Genomic DNA, 17,499 nt, shown 5'->3' on the forward strand with positions numbered 1-17,499 from the left:
GGCACAGCCAAAACATCAGGAATGGCACAGCTGGAACACCAAGGATGGCACGGCCCCACCCTCCCACTGGGCTCACCCCAACAGGGACAGTTCATCATCGCTGCTCCCCACGACCTCCTCATACAGTCATTTTCCATGTGTAAAAGCACCTTTTCCAGGAGGGAACTCAGCCAGCTGAGCTCCTCCAGGCTCTGTCACACCGTGCTGTGCCAGGGACTCCACTTCCAAGAGCCTCCCTTCCTGGGCACTGGGCTTGGCCCCCAGTAGTCCATCCTTGCAAAGATGTAATTTTCTGCTCTACAAACTCCTCAGCTTTCCAGTGGGTACAGCCCTGCCTGAGGAACCACAATGATGAGCACACCCAGCCTCTGTGGGGTCTGAGGGTACCCACAGGCTCTTAGCTCATCTTCCAGCTCTCCAGGGATCTACAAACTAAACACAGGGATGCTGGCACAGCTCCCATCCCTCTATCCCAGATCTAGCTCAAAAAACTGGGCTAAAGATGAGTCCCTACCAGTGATCCAACCTCAGAGCAGTGGTTGAGGCTGCTGTGCCTTGGAAAAGAACATGCACATCCCAGAGCACTGGGAGCAGGAGCTTTTATTTGTGTGGGTACAAGGCACATGTTGTAACCCTTCACCTTGTGAGACCCAGCCTGACCTCCAGCAGGGCACTTACTCCGGGCTTGGCATGGAATCCATGATCTGAGAGATCTTTTCCAACTTAAACAGTTCTGTGAAATCACTGCCTGGAAGCCGATGATTCCTCCGGCCAGCCCGGAAGAGTTCACCCTTCCCAGGAGGAGCTGGAAGGAGCAGAGGCGGTACCAGGTGTCCTCTCCCTGGGAACCTAGGTTTTTCAGCAGGACCCCAGGGACCTTCCCACATGAAACAGAATCACCAGAAAATCCGAACGGGCCTTGGTATAAACACTGTTCTGTGAACACGAGCACTGACAGCAAAAGGCCATTTCCACTCTTGGGGCAGCTGGCAAAGGATAAATCCATTGTTCAGATTGGAACATGATCCTGGCTCCGGGTAATGGCCAGGATAAATAACGAGCAGCAGCTAATTAACAATGCTGAGGTGAGCAGACAGTGATTGGAACAGCACCAGGAACCAGAGGAGCACCCACCTTCTTCCCACACGGCTCCAGCCCAGCCCAGAGCTGGGCAGGGAACCCACAGTGCCCCTTCCCTACTCCCTGCCTGCCCTGAACAGAATTCCAAGTAGGAACCTGCCTTGGAAGTGCCACAGCTGCTCCCAGCCCTGCCTCAGTTTCCATGGCAACTTCCCCTCACCCTATTGCTCAATATTGTTCTTTTTCCATGTAACAGCAGATCCTGCTGCTCTTTCAAACAGCTCCTTATCTAACCGGACCATCCCAGCCCTAGCACCACTAGGCGTTGTGCTAGGACACAGGACAGCAGGGCACCAGGGCAGGGTGGGACAGGACCCTGCTGGATTCCTGTCCAGGGAATGTGCTCACACCTTCCCTCAGCCCCGAGCAGCCCAGCCCATCCTCACCCCCAGCAGGTGCTGGGAGAGCACAGCCCATTTTGGGGACATGTGTGGGACCCTCCTGCCCCTCAGCCCCCGCAGGAAAGGCTCAGTCCCACCCCAGCTGCACCAGACCAGCCCTGGGGCAGGACAGGTCCCAGATCCCTGGACACTGTGGCTTCCTGCAGTAACATCTGTGATTAAAACCTGGTACTTTGCCTGGAAAGAGCAGCTACTCAGAGCCCAGCCAAGTCCTGCAATGGCTTTGAGATCCAAACCCCTCATTCCCTTGGATCAGCCTGGCCAGGACACTCACACAGCAGTGACTGATGCAAACACAAACATCAGAAACCACATTTGAAATTAAAAAAGTTTATTTGCAGATCTGTAAAACAGCTCTGCGAAAGACCAACACTTGCAAACACTACGAGATGAGAATGCATTTTCCTATTGTTAGAATATAAAAAAAGTCACAGTCCTTCAACTACCCCAAGAAAAGCAGACATTTATGAACCAAACATCGAACTTCCAACACCAAAAAGTTACTGGGGTGAGTGAGACAGTCAATAGCACCAACACAGGTGACACAGCCCTCGTGGGTCTGTCATTACTATGGAATAAAGCGGGTAAGTGAGGCCAAGCCTCTGGGGAGAGCAGCCCTACGAGCACTGAGTTCAGACAATGACACACCAGAACACATTCCTCTACATCCCAGCGATGCAAACATCAAGCCAGAAACACCACAGAGCTCCCAGGAGCTCCGAGCTTCCACTTCAGGACAAGAAATTCCACTGGAGAACAAGAAATCTTCCGAACTTACGTGGCAGTTCCATTTCACACACACAACTTTATTCACTTTATGTTTACAGGAGCTGTGTGATGGGGAGGTGAAGGACGGGATGCAGAAGTGGACAGTGGTGCAGGATCCAACCCTTGCTCCATGGAAAAGTGGGATTACACCGCTTTCCGGTGGTACTCCGGAGGAGCCACCTCATAGTCACTGGCACTGAACAATGCAGAGGAATTCTTTGCTAAGTACCTACAAAAATAACAAAAATGTTACATTACTTCTTGCCCAAATTCTCTGTTGTTCAGTGGATTTGTGAATCAGGCGGTGTTTGCCCAGACACACAACAGGGTTTGAGAAGCACCAGTCCCACACGTAGCTGCTCACGTCAGCTCTGCCAAGCACTTACAGATCTGACAGCTCAGCCAAAAAGCCATTCCAAACAAGCTGCCAAGCACCTCTGGCTCCAGGTGAGCTCAGGCAGCTCGGGATTAACAGGATGAAGCCATTGATATTTGAGGTTCAGGCAGCTGCTGTACCAAGAATCGGTTTGCTACTGCTCTACTCAAAGGAGCAGGGGCAGGGAACAGGACACCAGGAAGCTCTGTCTGCACAAAGGTAAGAGTTATGTGCCATTAATTCTCATGGAATGGGTTCAGGATTTCTGGTCACTGGGTTCACATTTCTACCTCACAGCCAGAATTCTTCAGCACCTGCATTTACCTCAGACTGCCCCAGAAGACCATGGCTATCCCCCAGAGCAGGTTTTCCCTGACTACCAGGCTGATTCCTGCCAAGCTCTGCTGCAAGGACATCCTCAATTTAGTGAGGGTTTTCTTTCAGCTTCCAATAGCTCCTAATCATAGAATCCTGGAATGGTTTGGGTTGGAAGGGGCCTTAAAGCTCACCTCATTTCACATTAAAGCGTTTTATTATTATCAGGATGTTTTCCTCCTTAACATCCCATGGCTACAGGGTACCATAGCACACTAAAGCCCCAGTGACAGTCTGTCCCAGAAATAACATTCCTAAAGTTCATCAGTTTTTAAACATTTGCTCAATTGTTGTTGAGTAACTATTGTGTAATTTAATAGCTTGCTGGAATTATCATCTGCTTTTTTTAGCAGCTATAAATAAATGTCGAAGCATTTATTTTGCAACAAGGAGCAGACGGGACGGGGTAGAAGTGCAGATTAACAGAACCAGAGAAGTGGAGTCTGAGAGGCTTCATGGCAGCCGTGGGGAAGATCCCATACACAGGCCCCAGTTCTACAACAATTCACTGAAAAGGAGCAGCCTCACAGCAGCCTGAGCTCCCTGACCTTTCTCCTTGCTGGAAGACCTCCCAAGTACTCACTTTAAGAAGTCATGCAAGTAGTTTAAGAGCAAAGCCAGACTCTTCTCATCCAGGGGCGTGTAGGCCAGCATGGCTCCGATCCGCACTGCTCCAAAGGAAGGACACTTGTCACAAACACTGCTTCGAGTTGTTGTTGAACTCCACAACTTTACAGTAGCACAGAAAAGCAGCCCAGGAATCTATTCCAATATATACAAGCTCACCTAAACCAACCAGACTCAAAAACCCATTTCCATCCCAAGCCTCCCAATGGCTCTGAGCCTTTTGGATACATGAATAAGGAGAGAATGAACCCACACTTCAGAGCTGCCTGTCACAGACTGGAGAGAGGGAAAGAAGCACTTGAACACTTCCCACCGCTCTTCCTCAGCCCCCCAGCTGGCACTCACCAAAGAGCCTCAGGAGGTGTGGGGCACCGTAGACCTGGGACATCGGAGCATCCGGGTGATCCGCCAGGATCTCGGCGTACTGGGGCCTCTCGAACTTGTACAGCAGCTGAGTGCCCAGCATGACATTGAAATACTCCTTAATGCCAGCCACCACCTCGTTGACAGCATATTCCCTGGGGACAGAGAGCTCTGCAAGGCCTGCTCCAAGCACCAAACCAAGGACTGCTCCAGGCTTGGCTTGGGGAGACCACCAAAATCGGGAGGGTCTTTCACAGGCATTCAGATCTTGCAAGGAAATTTGTCTGGAGACCTTAAAATCTACAGCCACAGGGAGGAGTGCAATTCCAGACCTCTCTGGAAAATGGGCAGTTCTGACCTGAGCTGGGATTTAGGCAAACCAAGAGCAGCAGTTTTCAGTCATCCTGTCCAAGAGGTGCACTCTGGGAGCAGCCCTTCCGAAGCCACAGGCAGCACTGGGGACATTCAGCAGCTTTTCTCTTGTCACCCAAAGCTCATTCCAGCTCACACCAGGTTCAAAGGACAATACTGAATTAATTGCACTGAACAGAGGGACAGCCCCCCAACATTTCAGGCACCTGCTCCCTTCCTCCCAGGCCTCTCCTGCCAGATTCCTGCAGGCCTCCAACCTCACCCTGCCTGTACAAGAACTGGCAGTGACACTGAGGAACACAACCCTCACCCCACCCTGCCAACAAATTTAGAACTGGCATCAGGACAATTACACCAAGGAGGTTAAAACACCCTGACAAGTCAATAATCTGCTTCCTCTTGAATGGAAGAAAATTACTTCCCCCTTCTGTTCTCCCTTTCAAACAGGAAAGTTTCCTGCAGAGTAAACACACCTTGTTTTGCTCAGGGCTGATTGCTGGGGTAATTACAAACAATAATTAGCTTTGCCCATCTGAGTATGTACAAGTTCTCGTGCACCTCCCTGGCCCCCAGCCCTGGGCTTGTGAGGGAGCCCAGGGGCACTGAGCTCTCCCCACACAGCTTTTCTGGGAAGTTTCTATCAGCTTCCTTCAGGAAAAGGCTTAGGGCAAGTGGGGAAGCAGAAATCATACCCAGAAAGCAGAACTGCAGTCTGGAATTACTCTCTCAGGGTTTCTGAACACCTCCATCTCCTTGGGCTTAGAACAGGGCACTGGATCTGGGGCTGGGCTGGGTTTCACAACCTTATTCCATTTTCCATGGAATCCAAGTCCAACAACAGCAGCCAAGGAAGTGTTTAAGGCTGGCAGTGACCACTACTCACTTGTTATCGGTATTTCCTCGGGATTTTTTGTAGTTTGCATAATCCTCTAAAATGGAGTCCACATTCTTCTTGGCAGGGAGGTAAAAGAGCTACAAAAGCAAAACAGAACAAATACAAGTTTGTCTCATTTTTGCAGACATTTATACCTGGAAGCTGAACTGAAACCCTTTCTCACCAGGACACTTCTAGGATGAAATCAGCAGGTTAAGCTGGTACAGGTTATGAAAGGAACTCCACCAACAGTTTTAGCTGGGCATTAAAATCCCCAACCAAGCTGGGCAACCTGAGATAGTGGAAGGGGTCCCTGCCCATGGCAGGGCCTGGAACTGGATGAGATTTAAGGTCCCTTCCCACCCAAACCATTCCAGGATTCTCTGACTATATCCATGTGTCCACTTAACACTTGTGCTGCTCAACAGCAACCTGCTGATGAACTGGAAATGAGATGGTTCCAGTAAAGCCAGGCCCAGAGTGACAGCTCCACAGCAACACACACAGCTGTCCCCCAGAGCTGGGCAGCATTTCCACGGGTACCTGTTTCTGCCTGGTGATCAAGTCCCAGTCATCCACCAGCCACGGCTTCAGCTCTTCCGGGATCTTCACCTTCACTTCAACTCTGTTCATAAACGTTTCTTCCTGAGAAAAGCCAAGCCAGACTAATTACTCGCAGATACTAATTGGGAGCAGAGCACCCTTCTGTTTTGCACCCAAAATCCCTGGGAGGGAATGGAAAACACTCACACTTTCAACTGTTGGATCCACCCGAGCCCTCTTCTTCCTGGGAGGCTGGGGAGTCTCACTGGTGCTGCTCCCCTCTCCAATGCCTGGAGCTGTGCACAGCACAGACAGCAGCAGGAAAAAACAGCAGAGAAGATTTAGGAGAAGAATTTCAGAGTAAAGCTCAGATTTTTTTCAGATCACCTTTGCACCTGTTGGGTTTTTTGTTGTTTCAAATATTACTTGTGTTCTGGGAATCCCCCATTTGTGCCAGTTTAAATTGCTGCACTGACACTTATCTGAGGGAGGTCTCTGCACTAGAACCAAACCAGTCTGTCATATTTTTGGGGGAGAATTTTTGGACCCAGCAGCTCAGCTTTGCAGCTGTGTCACATCGCTATCTCAAAAAGAAAACCTAAGTTTGACTTAGGAAATTATTTCATCAGATCAACTTTGCTTTTCAATTGCAAGAGCTCAAAATCCTGACAGACTGAAACAAGTAGATTTTTGTGCCAACAACAAAAGTGTGACCCTTCCCCCTCCTGAGCAGAGAGCCCCAGGAGTCCAGGAGGGACAGCACAAGGTGGCAGTGAATTATTGGGGCAGACTGAAGGTCTTATTTCAGCTACGAATCCTTCACTAGAGAGACCCACACAGATGCAAAATAAGACACACTTACTTTTCTGCTTGTTCTTTTTTGTTTTCCTGCAAGAAGAACACAAATTATTGCACATATCAAGAGAGTGGCACTTAAGGAAGCCACAGCAGAAAGCCAGAAAATGTTTCAAGCATTCAGCACAGGGAGCAGATCTGCAGGGGCCTGGGCAGTGCTTAGCTAAGGACACACAGAAGAAATACAAGCTATGACTTGGCTTCAGAGCTGTGGTACCACAAGATTCTTCATGGAACAGGTTAGAATTCACCATTTTTGAGATGTTTTGTCCTTTCCAAGTGCTCTTGGAAAACTGCAAGAGATTTGTAGCTGTTTTATCTCAGACAGAATATGGCACAAGGAAACAGGAGTGCTGGGAATTCCCAGAAAAATCTCACTCAGCTGAATTAACTTCCAGTAAAAGACTGAAAAAACCCTCCAGTTTTACCACTGCAGCGGAGGAAAGATTCAGGAGTACTTTGTCTATTTACTACCCATTTTCAGGAAGTTTTACCTGGACTACCACTACTCATTCTCAGTTTGCTCCCTGCCAACAGCAGCCTGCATCAACTGCTCAAAAGCTGGGCATTGGGTGGATAAACCTCTACCAGTCCAACACTGATTCCTCGGAAATTCAGCACTCTCTCAAGTGACTCTTGTTTTCAGGCTCTGAACTGCATTTATCAGGGCCAGGAAATAGGCAGAGTTCTGAGGAAGAGCTGGAGATAGGAAGAGTAAAGAGTTTGTTTAAAGTCAGAAAAGCTGAAATGAGGCTGAAACTGTGGGCAGGATAAATCTCATCCCTCAGAGGGAGCAATCCCAAGTTAAGTCACTAATAGTGGACTGGTGCATTGAAGAGAAAGGCTTTTCTTCCAAACCCAAAGTCAACAGGAGGGAAGAAGGAGTCCTTCCCAGGATTAATTCACAAGATAAAAATAATGTTAACAATTAGAACAGAATCAGAGTTTTTTTAAACTCCATTAAGAACTTAAAACCAGATGTTATTCCCTAATTAGTTATTCAGTGCCGTATCTTCCCTCCAGAACACTTAGTTACTCCTCCTATTTTTCAAGCACCCATTAACTCTGACTGTTTCCTGATTTTTAGGCCCATGAAACATAGAATAAACTCGTGGAAGTCGGAATTCAGCAGAGCTACATTTAACAGAGTCAGAAGGTGTTGCATAGACAGCCATAAAACCTGCTTTAACTACACATTTTTTCTGCTACAGCTTCCAGTTATCAGAAGATGAGTAATTATTTTAAACCCAACCTGCATTTCATGCATATTTCTATTTGATCACAGATTGCTTCAAAGTGTTTGGAGCCAGTTGCTGCAGTTTGCAAAACAGTTGCTCTGAACAGACTCAAAATACAATACAAGGAGCAGGTGCTGAGCTCTCCCTTCCAACACCAGCATTGCTCCCAAGGCTCCAGAAAACTCTTTGTTACTGGTTTCCATGAACTCCAGGCTGCAGGAAGCAGGCAGGCCCCTGGAACCTTCTAGAAGGATCCAGTGCCAAAAGTCTGGAGTCATTTGGACACAGGGAGTGTCCTCCCACTGTACCCAGCCCAGCCAAAAAGATGCAGGGCAGAGGAACTGGAAAGGGGCTTTAACTAACCCCAAACAGGGCCCTGCTGCCAAACTACCCCAGGACCGCCGAGGGCTCCCAGGGTCTGTCCAGAAACCAGGAAAGAGGGAGGGTGGGATGCTGGGGTGGCAGCCCTGCTGTGACAGCCCATGCCTCACTCACCGTGTGGAGATGGCCGGGGTCTCCAGGCAGCAAACAGTGTGGGCTCCATCCCGCCGGAAAAACCTGGGGACAGCGCGGCAGGTTGGAGACAGGGTCAGAGCTCCTGGGCAGCCTTCACACGAGCCCAGGAGCCAAACATTTGCATTTCTGGCAGCATATCACTACTGAACATTCCTGGAGCATAAGCTGTGCTTACATTAGTGACATTATTGCTTGGTTATCTGAATAATAAATTTTAGAATATAAATTACCTTTCCCTCAGATCCTCCAGGAGCGCCACAAAAGGTAAATTCTGAGGCCCACAGAGGTGGGCAGTGTTATCCTTTTAGAACAGTTGTGTGAACAGTTTCTCCCCCTCCCCACCACCAGTACTTTATTTATCAGCAATGAGCTCAAATGTACAAGGGAACAATCCAGAAGTTTGATTTTGGAAGTGTATTTTGGGATTTTCCAGAAGCCCTCTCGCCTTTAGCTGTGAGCAGATATAAGAGGAACACAACCCAGGGCAAGTCAGACCATTTCCTCTCCCTCAGCCTCCAAGAAGGGAAGAAACTGTTGGAAACAGTGCAGCTGTAGTTCAGAGGGATGTGCTGGATGTGGCACTCCCAGAGATGAAGAGCAAGATCAGTGCAAGAAGCACACAGGACCTGCTCTAACTCACGTCCCCCAAGCCAGGCTGCTGCTTTCCCTCTGCCTTTTCCCAACTCAAGGAATCAGTTTTTCCAATAACATGAAACAGAAGTTTCACATAATTACCTTACACCTGCCCTGCTGGAGACACCATAAAAGCTCAGGGCAGTGATGGCAGCAGAAAGCCAAGGCCCTCCCACCCCAAAACTGGCTTCAGCCAGGAGTGAGGTCAGGCCTGGTAAGGTGGTTTAAGTTTATCCTCACACAGGGGCGCAACCCAGAGGCATCTTTGCCATTGGGCCTCCCTTGGACACAGCCCTGGGTGGGGTGAGAGGATGAAGCCAGCTCTAACTTTAGGCCCAGGTGACCACTCAGAGTTCACCCAGGCAGAGAGGAGAACCCCCCTGCTCCCATCCCTGGTGACTCAAAGTGGCAGCAGTGGCACCTCCCCTGCAGTCCCTCCTGCCCTCCTCTCTTCGGTGCAAACCACACACATTCACCACTGAGTCACACCCACAATCAGCTCCCCTCCCACCACTCACACAGGAGACTCAGGTGCAACAACCCCTTAAGCAGCCAGATTAGGAATGGTCATCATTTAGCCCTGTTTTAATTAGATTTTAATGACACTCGTTATCAGCTGCCTACACAGCTTTGGGCTGGGTTTTGTCTGACCCCACACGAGGACAGGCAGCGACTGGTCCCTGTGGGAGGTTGGTCCTGGGCTGGCAGAACTCACCTGACCTGGAGCACCGGAGCACAGGGGAGCATCCAGCCAGCACCAGGGTCCAGCATATCCACTGGGATCCCTTTTCCCCAGACCAGGAGCCAGCTACAGCCTTGGCCAGGCTTTGGCTAATCCCAAAGTGAAACTGCTCCAGGATCCAGAGCAAAACCCAGTTCCCCGTCTCCACCTGAGCTGCACTCCTCAAAGCAATGATTCACATTTCATAACAAACCTGCCCCTGAATGAGACATGAAACCTGAGGCTGCTGCCAAATCCACTTCTGAAGAAGGGATGGCATTTCAGCAGCTTCCTTGTGAAGGCCAGAATCACAAATGAAGTTAGGAATTCAAAACATCCCATTAGTAAGGCCATGTTCATCATTAAGTGAAACCCTGCCCAAACAGAAGATGATAAATGAGCAGAGCTGGACTGACTGTCTGAAAATCTACCATAAAATCTGCCATCTGCCCTGAAACACCAAAAGGATGGAGTGAAGGGAATCTGACAGTCACAGCTCAAATTAAGTTTTTCTAGTAGATGCCTGAGCTTGCTTCTGGTCTCTTCAGATGCAAACTCCTTTTTAATTGTGTATTTATTGGTTTAGTTTTGTCAAAACCAGCCAAAGAAAGACTCTTTAAATGCAGTTTTGACAACTCTACCATGAGAAGGCAAGGCATTGTAAGGATTTTATTCCAAAGTGCTTGGAAGAACTGGGAAATTCTATAGAGAAACTGATTTTACTGAGATATACAAGAATAATGAGCAATCACCGCTTTCTGAGTGTCAAGTCACCAACTTAAATGGAATAAAGTGAGAAAAATGCAGAGTGTGTCTACTCAGCATCTCAACATTAACTCTGTACCATCTAAAAGGCATTTTAAATAAAATACTTTAACAAAGGCCTTTTTGATACCATTAAACAGCTTTTGCACAGGCTGTGCCACGAGAAATGGAGTTGACCTGCAGAGCCATTAATAGTAAAACTGACAAGCAAAAGTTTGGGAGGTATTTTGGGCAGGGTTTGGGGGTGACTTGCCTTGTTTGGGTTTTTCATTTTTAAATAAAAAGAATCTTACACTTCAACATTCTTCTGCTGCAGACCAGAAGTCTTCTTGCCCGGAGCAGCTCCTCTCATCTTCCCCTCTGCATATTGTTCCCTTTAAACAGAGCATATTCAGAAATAAGATTTTGGTGGAAAAAGAAGCTTCTTTGATTTTGGTTTGAAACTCATTATTTTCCCCTGATAACTAGATAACCTGATTGAAACTCAGTTGAACAAGTATTCCCTGACAAGCACTTCTTCCACACTACTCACTGGTTGGCCTTCTGGAGTTCTTTTTGTTTCTGCAGGTTGGTGTCCACGTATTTGAGCACTCTGCTTTCTGGAACCCATTCATCCCAGCTGGAAAAAACCCAGAGATCAATCATCACTTAAAACCATCCCATGATTGCCTTCTACACACAACAGTCAATTAAAAGCTTCACAGAATTCAGGACTAAACTCTGCTTTGTGTCAAATCATGGACTGGCACAAGTCAAGGTCAAAGTTACCAAACATTCCCCACTGACTGGAGCTGGAACGATTTCTCTAGGGAAGTGTAACCCTCTGTCAGTTCCAGTTTCCCAAACTTGAAGGATGGGCAATGTAGGAGGGAGAACACTGTCTTAAATTCAAAGGAAGCATCACAGGAAAAAAAATATTCTATGCTTACATAATTATGGGATATCTGTATCCATAATATATTACTGAGAAAGTTTCCTTTATCTATTTCAACATTTTATAGGTTAACAAATTCAGCAATAGGATCTTACTGTAAGGAGAAGAGCTCTGATTTCTGTCTGTGAAGGAAACCAAGATGGCATGAATATTTGAAGAATCTGAAGTGAACGATTTAAGAGAACAGGTGTTGGGGAAATTGCCATTACCAGCAGGAATTCCACTTCAACAAAGAGTGGCTCAGCTGAGCAATCTGACAACTTATCTCAAATAAAACACATTAAAAGTGGCCAAGGTATTCTGAAGTGCCTCAGGTAAAGCTCTATAAAGAGTTCTGTGCCATTTTTCAGTAGCTGCCAGTCTTGGCGCATCACATGGCCAAACCAAACCAATATTGCTACAGGAGCACCAGGACTTCAGAGGGCAGACAAAAGACAAGGGCAGCATCTAAAAACTGCAGAGAAGCATCTCCAGCTGTACCCAAAGATTGTGGGGTTTGGGCAGTGCTTTGCTCAGCTGTTTAAGCCACTTATCCCACTCCTGCCTGTCCAGCTGCAAGAGACCTTCCAGAAGAGGTGTGACACATTTATACCCCATGGTGACACATTTACGTCCCACGGTGACGAAGCTTTTTGGTATCCTGAATGTTGATATTGGCAAAACAATTCCAAGTCAGGCCATTACAGCTGCAGAAGGCCAAATGAAGGCTGTGCTGCCCTGGCTCTTGCAGCAACGCCACTTTTAATGTACTTAATTGGAAGCTTGAAGGCAAAAAATAAAACTCAAACAGCACAAGCAAGAAAAGCGGGATCAGGACACCACTTCTGGCCCCCTTCATGGCATAAGTAAGGGAAGGAAGGGCCAAATTTATGCTGCCTCATTAAGAGAAGCCGCCACACAAACTGATTACGCTCCTGTAAGTGTTGTGTTTATACTGAAACATCCCCTGTCCCTCTGGCAGGAGGGGGAGCGGATACAATTAAAAGTCACATCTAAAACATGAGGCTCAGCTTTTAGTCACAGCACAGAGATCAAGGCTGCTGTGACTAAGAGTTCTCAGCATTGAAATGAAACCAAACCAAACAGGAAACTGTGCTCTGAGACTTCTGGGTCTGAAGAGCCGAGGTTTTTAATCGCTTAGGAAAAAACCTCCACTTCTCCTGAATTCAAACCGAGTGGTAGAAAACAACTCAAAAAATGGGGAAAAAGTACATCAATATAACAACCTCATGAAGTTCTCACCTTTAATGGGCTCAGCATTTATCTCACAGAGGTGCCTGAAATCCTCAGCCATCTCTCACCTGGAATCCTGCCAGTTTTGCAGGAGGGAAAAGTATCTGCAAGTTTACTTTAATATGAGAGGCTGCAACTGAAACACAGGCTACACCTGCTGCTAATCCAGCCAGCCTGAATACAGCCCTCAGCAAGCTGTGCCCCAAAATCCCCTGCCAAACCTGGGGTAAAAGGCGAGGGAAGGGTATTTGAGTGGTTTTGCCCCACCTCAGTAGGAGCTGCCTTTCCTACCGAAGCATAACAAGGAAGTTTTCATGGCAGACATTTCTGCCAGGGAGGAGTTCCAGTGTTACCCACCCTGAACACCCAGAACATTCCAGAGCATTCCCTCCTGACAGCTCTGCAGGAAATGGCCAGTTTGGCAACGTTCTCTTTGTGTTACATAAATCATCAGCTTAGGTATAAAATCATTCTGGTCAATCCCAGACAATCTGCCAACAGCAGAGATGTGGCAGTGCTGCTGCACCCAGCTCACACTCAAACAAAGCATCTCCCTGCAAAGGAAAGAGAAATCCTGCTTTCATTTCATGCAGTACTTACTTTTTATTCCAACCACTGTAATGGATAAAGTATTTCACTTGCTTGTCCTTTATGGCAACCTTTACACACTGGAACAGAGAAGAAAGGTCAGTCAGTCCCAGAGAAAACAAGGAGGTCTCAGGGAGCTTTGCTGCTTTAGCTTGCAGAGTTTCCCCTGCCCCTGAACTTCTTGGCTGTACCAATTAAATCCACCAACTCAACACTTCCTCCAGGGAGTTCAAGTCCTGTTCTGGAGGTGCTGAGATTGAGCTGCCACTGCCCCCCTGAGCAGTGACAGAATGAGGCTGCTGTAAAACCTGCAGGGTGCCCCTCCGGGGCTCCAGATTTGAGTCTCTTTAAAAGGAGTTTTTCTTCCTTTGAAGTAAAAACTACTCACAGGAGTTATAATTGGTATTTTCTTGGCATGCAGAGCCACCTCTAAGTGTTTGAGAGGGCGAACCTTTGGCTCTACATTTTCTCAACACCACACTGTGCTGTACCCTCTTCAACTAAGAACTATTTCCAGAGAGGAACCTGCTTCAGGAAACACCTGCAAAATGCCACATAGGGAACTTAAATCCAGGCTCACATGGACTTGCACCCAGGACTAAGGTTCTCCTGCTCCTGCAGGATCCTCTGCTGCACCAGTGGCTTGCTCTGACAGCCTGAATTAAACACAGCCACACACAGCCTGTGCCTGTCTCTACTTGTTTTGGAGAATAAAGGGGCTGAGTATGAAACAAAAGATGACTCAAATATAGTTCTGTGGCAAAATATTTTCCGTGCTGGAGGTTAGAAGGGCCTGAAGTGAATCTCCTTTAACTCTGCATTGCAGAGATGCACAATCAGCTCCTGCTTGCCACAAGCCCTCACACTGCTCCAACACAAAGAGCTGCTCTGACCACCTTGGTGTGGGACACCAAGGATGTGGTCAGGAACAAAAACTGCTGGACTGAGAACCACTTGAGAAAAACAGATCAAAGGAGTAGGGAGAAAGCCAAGGTTATTAGTCATTACTACTGACAAAGCAGCTTTTAAAATTAAATCCTCTAAAATAAACAAATAAAACCTTGTAAAATTAAACTTCAAGTTCATTCTGCCAGTGCACAAACTCAGAAGGACCCACTCAACACAAACAGCCAAACAAAAGCTACTTGTGAGCTGAGAAATCCCTTCCAGCACCCAGCTGGCACAGCCTGATCCTGCAACACTCATTCCACTCTGGAAAAAGAAGGGACACAGCACGGGCAAGCACAACTGCTGTCCAGCTCTGGGCTGTTTGAGTGACACAAGGTTATTTCCTCAGAACCAGAAGCCTCAATCACCCTCCCCTCTGCAGGCACTGGCACAACAACCCCGAGCACACATTCCCAACAACCTCATCCTCCTGTTCCAGAGATGGCAGAGAGCAGAGCAGGAACACCAAAGTGGGAATGGTTTAGAGCAGCCCAAACCCTCTCAGTGCTCTGGGTGTTATTTAAGCATTACAACAACTCTTTCTCCTGAAGAGAGAAGTCAAGTGTTTCTCCTGCCTCCCTGTGTTAACATTTACTGACACTAAATCCTAAAGGATTTAAATCCCTGCCTGAGGTACCCCAGGAATTTCTGCAAGCCTTCTGACCCACACAGCTATAAGAGCTCTTTCTTTCTCTTTCAGAGGGAGTGGGAGCACTTAAACCCAGAGCTGTGCCTGCAGTAACACTGAGGCAGCAGGGGCACAAATGCACAGTGCAGGTTCTTGTGGTCTAAAAGCCAGAACTGGGAATGCCACTTCCTTTGTCACTGCAATGCAGCTTCTCCTGGGCACTGGTGGTGTTGAAGACCACAGGCTGTATTCAGCCGCCTCCCCCTGAGGAAGCTCCAGGTGCAGGTGACAGAGCAGCTCAGGCACCAAATCCTGCAGGCACAAAGGCTCCCCAGTGTTCTGGGATATTCCAACAGCCTCTGGGAGCTTACCAGCATAGCTGCACAGTGCCACTGGGCTTCCTGAAATTGTTCTGGAATAGAGCTCCAGGGTTTAAAATGGATTTCAGACAGGTTTTTGTTAATTTTAGTTCCAGTCCTTGATCCCGTCTAGAGGCACAGCAGGCAAACTAAAACACTCCCTTGTTTTCCTGGGGAGCAGCAAGAGCCACCTGCAGCCACACACACCTACCTTGGCTTCATAAAGGAGAGGTCCATGGAAACAAAGCACTCGCTCACCTGCAAGGGAAGCGCAGACAAACAGCTCAGAGCTCCAGAGGGCCATTTCCATAAGTTGTGTCATCAGGAACCACACAGAGCCAGTCCAGGGGCAGCCTGGGAAGCTGCTCAAAGAAAGGTACTGACTGGAGAAGCAAATTCACTCTCCCACCAAAGGGGATCAGAGCTGTGATTATTTCGACCCTGGAGCAGAGCTCCCTGACGATCTCCATGCAAGAGCAGCTGCACACAAACAGCAGTGCTGGTGACTTTGGCAGCACCTGGCACCAACCCCCACATTCCTGCCCCTCCCTGAGCTGACAGACATTCCCAGATCCCACAGCAAACCTGGCTGAGAACTCCTGCCCAGCCTCAGTTCCAGCTGCAGCCCCCAAACCAGGCTGGGCTCACGCACAAGCAGGTAAAGCTGCCCCTCTGAGGGGTTACTGGTCCAGGGCACTCTCCTAAGATCCTACCTCTGCACCTTAAGCTTCTGACACATGAAAGCCACTGCCATCCGTGTCCTTTTCCCGCAGGAAGAGCAGCCCCTGGCACTCCCGGTTCAGGGAAGTCAGGAAGAGAGGCCCCCCTGCTGCTTCCCACCTGACCTGTGGGCTGGGGCTGTGCAGCAGCAGCAGAATCTCCTCACTTTGGGGCGTTTAAGCAGGATAAGATTGTCCTTCAGCCTGGTTTTATCTCCTCAACAGCCAAGTCTCATCGTGTGGTTACACTGTGGGAATTGCAGTGTACTTATCACAGAACATCTAAGTCCACACATTTCCTTCTGGAAGCTGTAGTGCCTCATGTTTTTGGGGAGATGAGCTGCAGAACTATAAAATGCTTCTGTGTATCAAGAAAAAAAAAGGCTTAGAAGGGCTCTCCCAGAAGTGCCCATTCTGATACATCAGACAGTCGGTACTTTCATTTAAAAACATCCCTACAGGCAGGGCTGACAATCAGAGGTGACGTTATCACTCTCATTGTCACAGTGCTCACTAGTGCTGGTGAAAGACACATCTCTGCTTCAAAGCTGTGCAATGTTTTCTAGGAGAGATGCCCACAGTCACTGAGGAATATTTATTTTTAAAAAAACACAAGGATGATTTGCAGAAAGGGTTCTTTGTCTCCATGATAACCTGGCAGGCTCATGCTCCCTCACACAAGGCCTGTCCCCTGGATCCACACACTGTTCTTTATCCCAAAGCTCATCCCATTCCACCCCGCCATGGGCAGGGACACCTTCCGCTACCCCAGGTTGCTCCGAGCCCTGTCCAACCAGGCCCTGGACAGTCCAGGGACGGGGCATCCATCTTAAACCATATTGTTATTTTTATTAATCTTATTATATTACTCTCAACTACAACCGTTACCTAAAAAGCAAAATATAGGCAGAATAAGCCTCCCAAAAAGCCCAATTCACCTTCATTCACCTAAGCCCCGGTGCTTTGTTGCAGATGTGGATTCCGGCACAGCTGGAATCCAATGCTGCCTTCATGAATCCTCCTGCACTGGGCTCCCTTCCAGGGAACAATAAATAATAACCATCTTTCAAACGCATTAAAATAAAAATCCCGACAGACTTGAGGGATTTCAGCAGTTTTAATGCCAATGAGTGTCCGCGCAGGAAAATGAAAGATGTTTGGAATAACGGGGTGGGAAGGGCCCGCGTGTTATTGGGAGGAAAGAGAAGGGACAGGAAGGGACAAAGACTGCGGGAATTCAGCTTTCCCACCTCGTCAGAGCTGAGCAGGGAGCGATGAAAGCCAAACGGCCCCGAACCACGAGCACCGGGGCGAGACCCCCGCGCCGGGCGCGGCCCCGGCACCCCCGGGCCCTCCCTCCCCGCAGCCCCGGGCCCTGCCCGCACTCACCCTCCTGGAACTTGGGTTTGGGGTCCTGCTTGGGCGCCATTTATAAGGGCCGGTCCCTCCTCCGGCCGCTCCCCGCGGGGCCCCGGCGCTGCCCGGCCCGGCCCCGGCGCTCCCCGGCCCGGCCCCGCCGCGCA

General features: G+C 48.5%; 1 protein-coding gene across 1 annotated transcript; it reads right to left on the reverse strand.

Moving 5' to 3' along the window:
- Positions 1 to 1,855: 1,855 nt before the first annotated feature.
- Positions 1,856 to 17,492, reverse strand: MORF4L1 (mortality factor 4 like 1). Its single transcript, XM_032122990.1, has 13 exons — positions 17,366 to 17,492; positions 15,469 to 15,515; positions 13,335 to 13,402; positions 11,100 to 11,186; positions 10,861 to 10,941; positions 8,428 to 8,490; positions 6,702 to 6,727; positions 6,047 to 6,135; positions 5,840 to 5,941; positions 5,306 to 5,394; positions 4,033 to 4,205; positions 3,644 to 3,728; positions 1,856 to 2,538 (listed from the first exon to the last, which is right to left on the reverse strand). The coding sequence occupies exons 1-13, from the start codon at positions 17,403 to 17,405 to the stop codon at positions 2,454 to 2,456; spliced, it is 1,035 nt and encodes a 344-aa protein (XP_031978881.1). The 5' UTR covers positions 17,406 to 17,492; the 3' UTR covers positions 1,856 to 2,453.
- Between the last annotated feature and the right edge of the window lie 7 nt (positions 17,493 to 17,499).

Source organism: Corvus moneduloides, chromosome 13 (assembly GCF_009650955.1).
Source record: "Corvus moneduloides isolate bCorMon1 chromosome 13, bCorMon1.pri, whole genome shotgun sequence".
Lineage (NCBI taxonomy): Eukaryota > Metazoa > Chordata > Aves > Passeriformes > Corvidae > Corvus > Corvus moneduloides.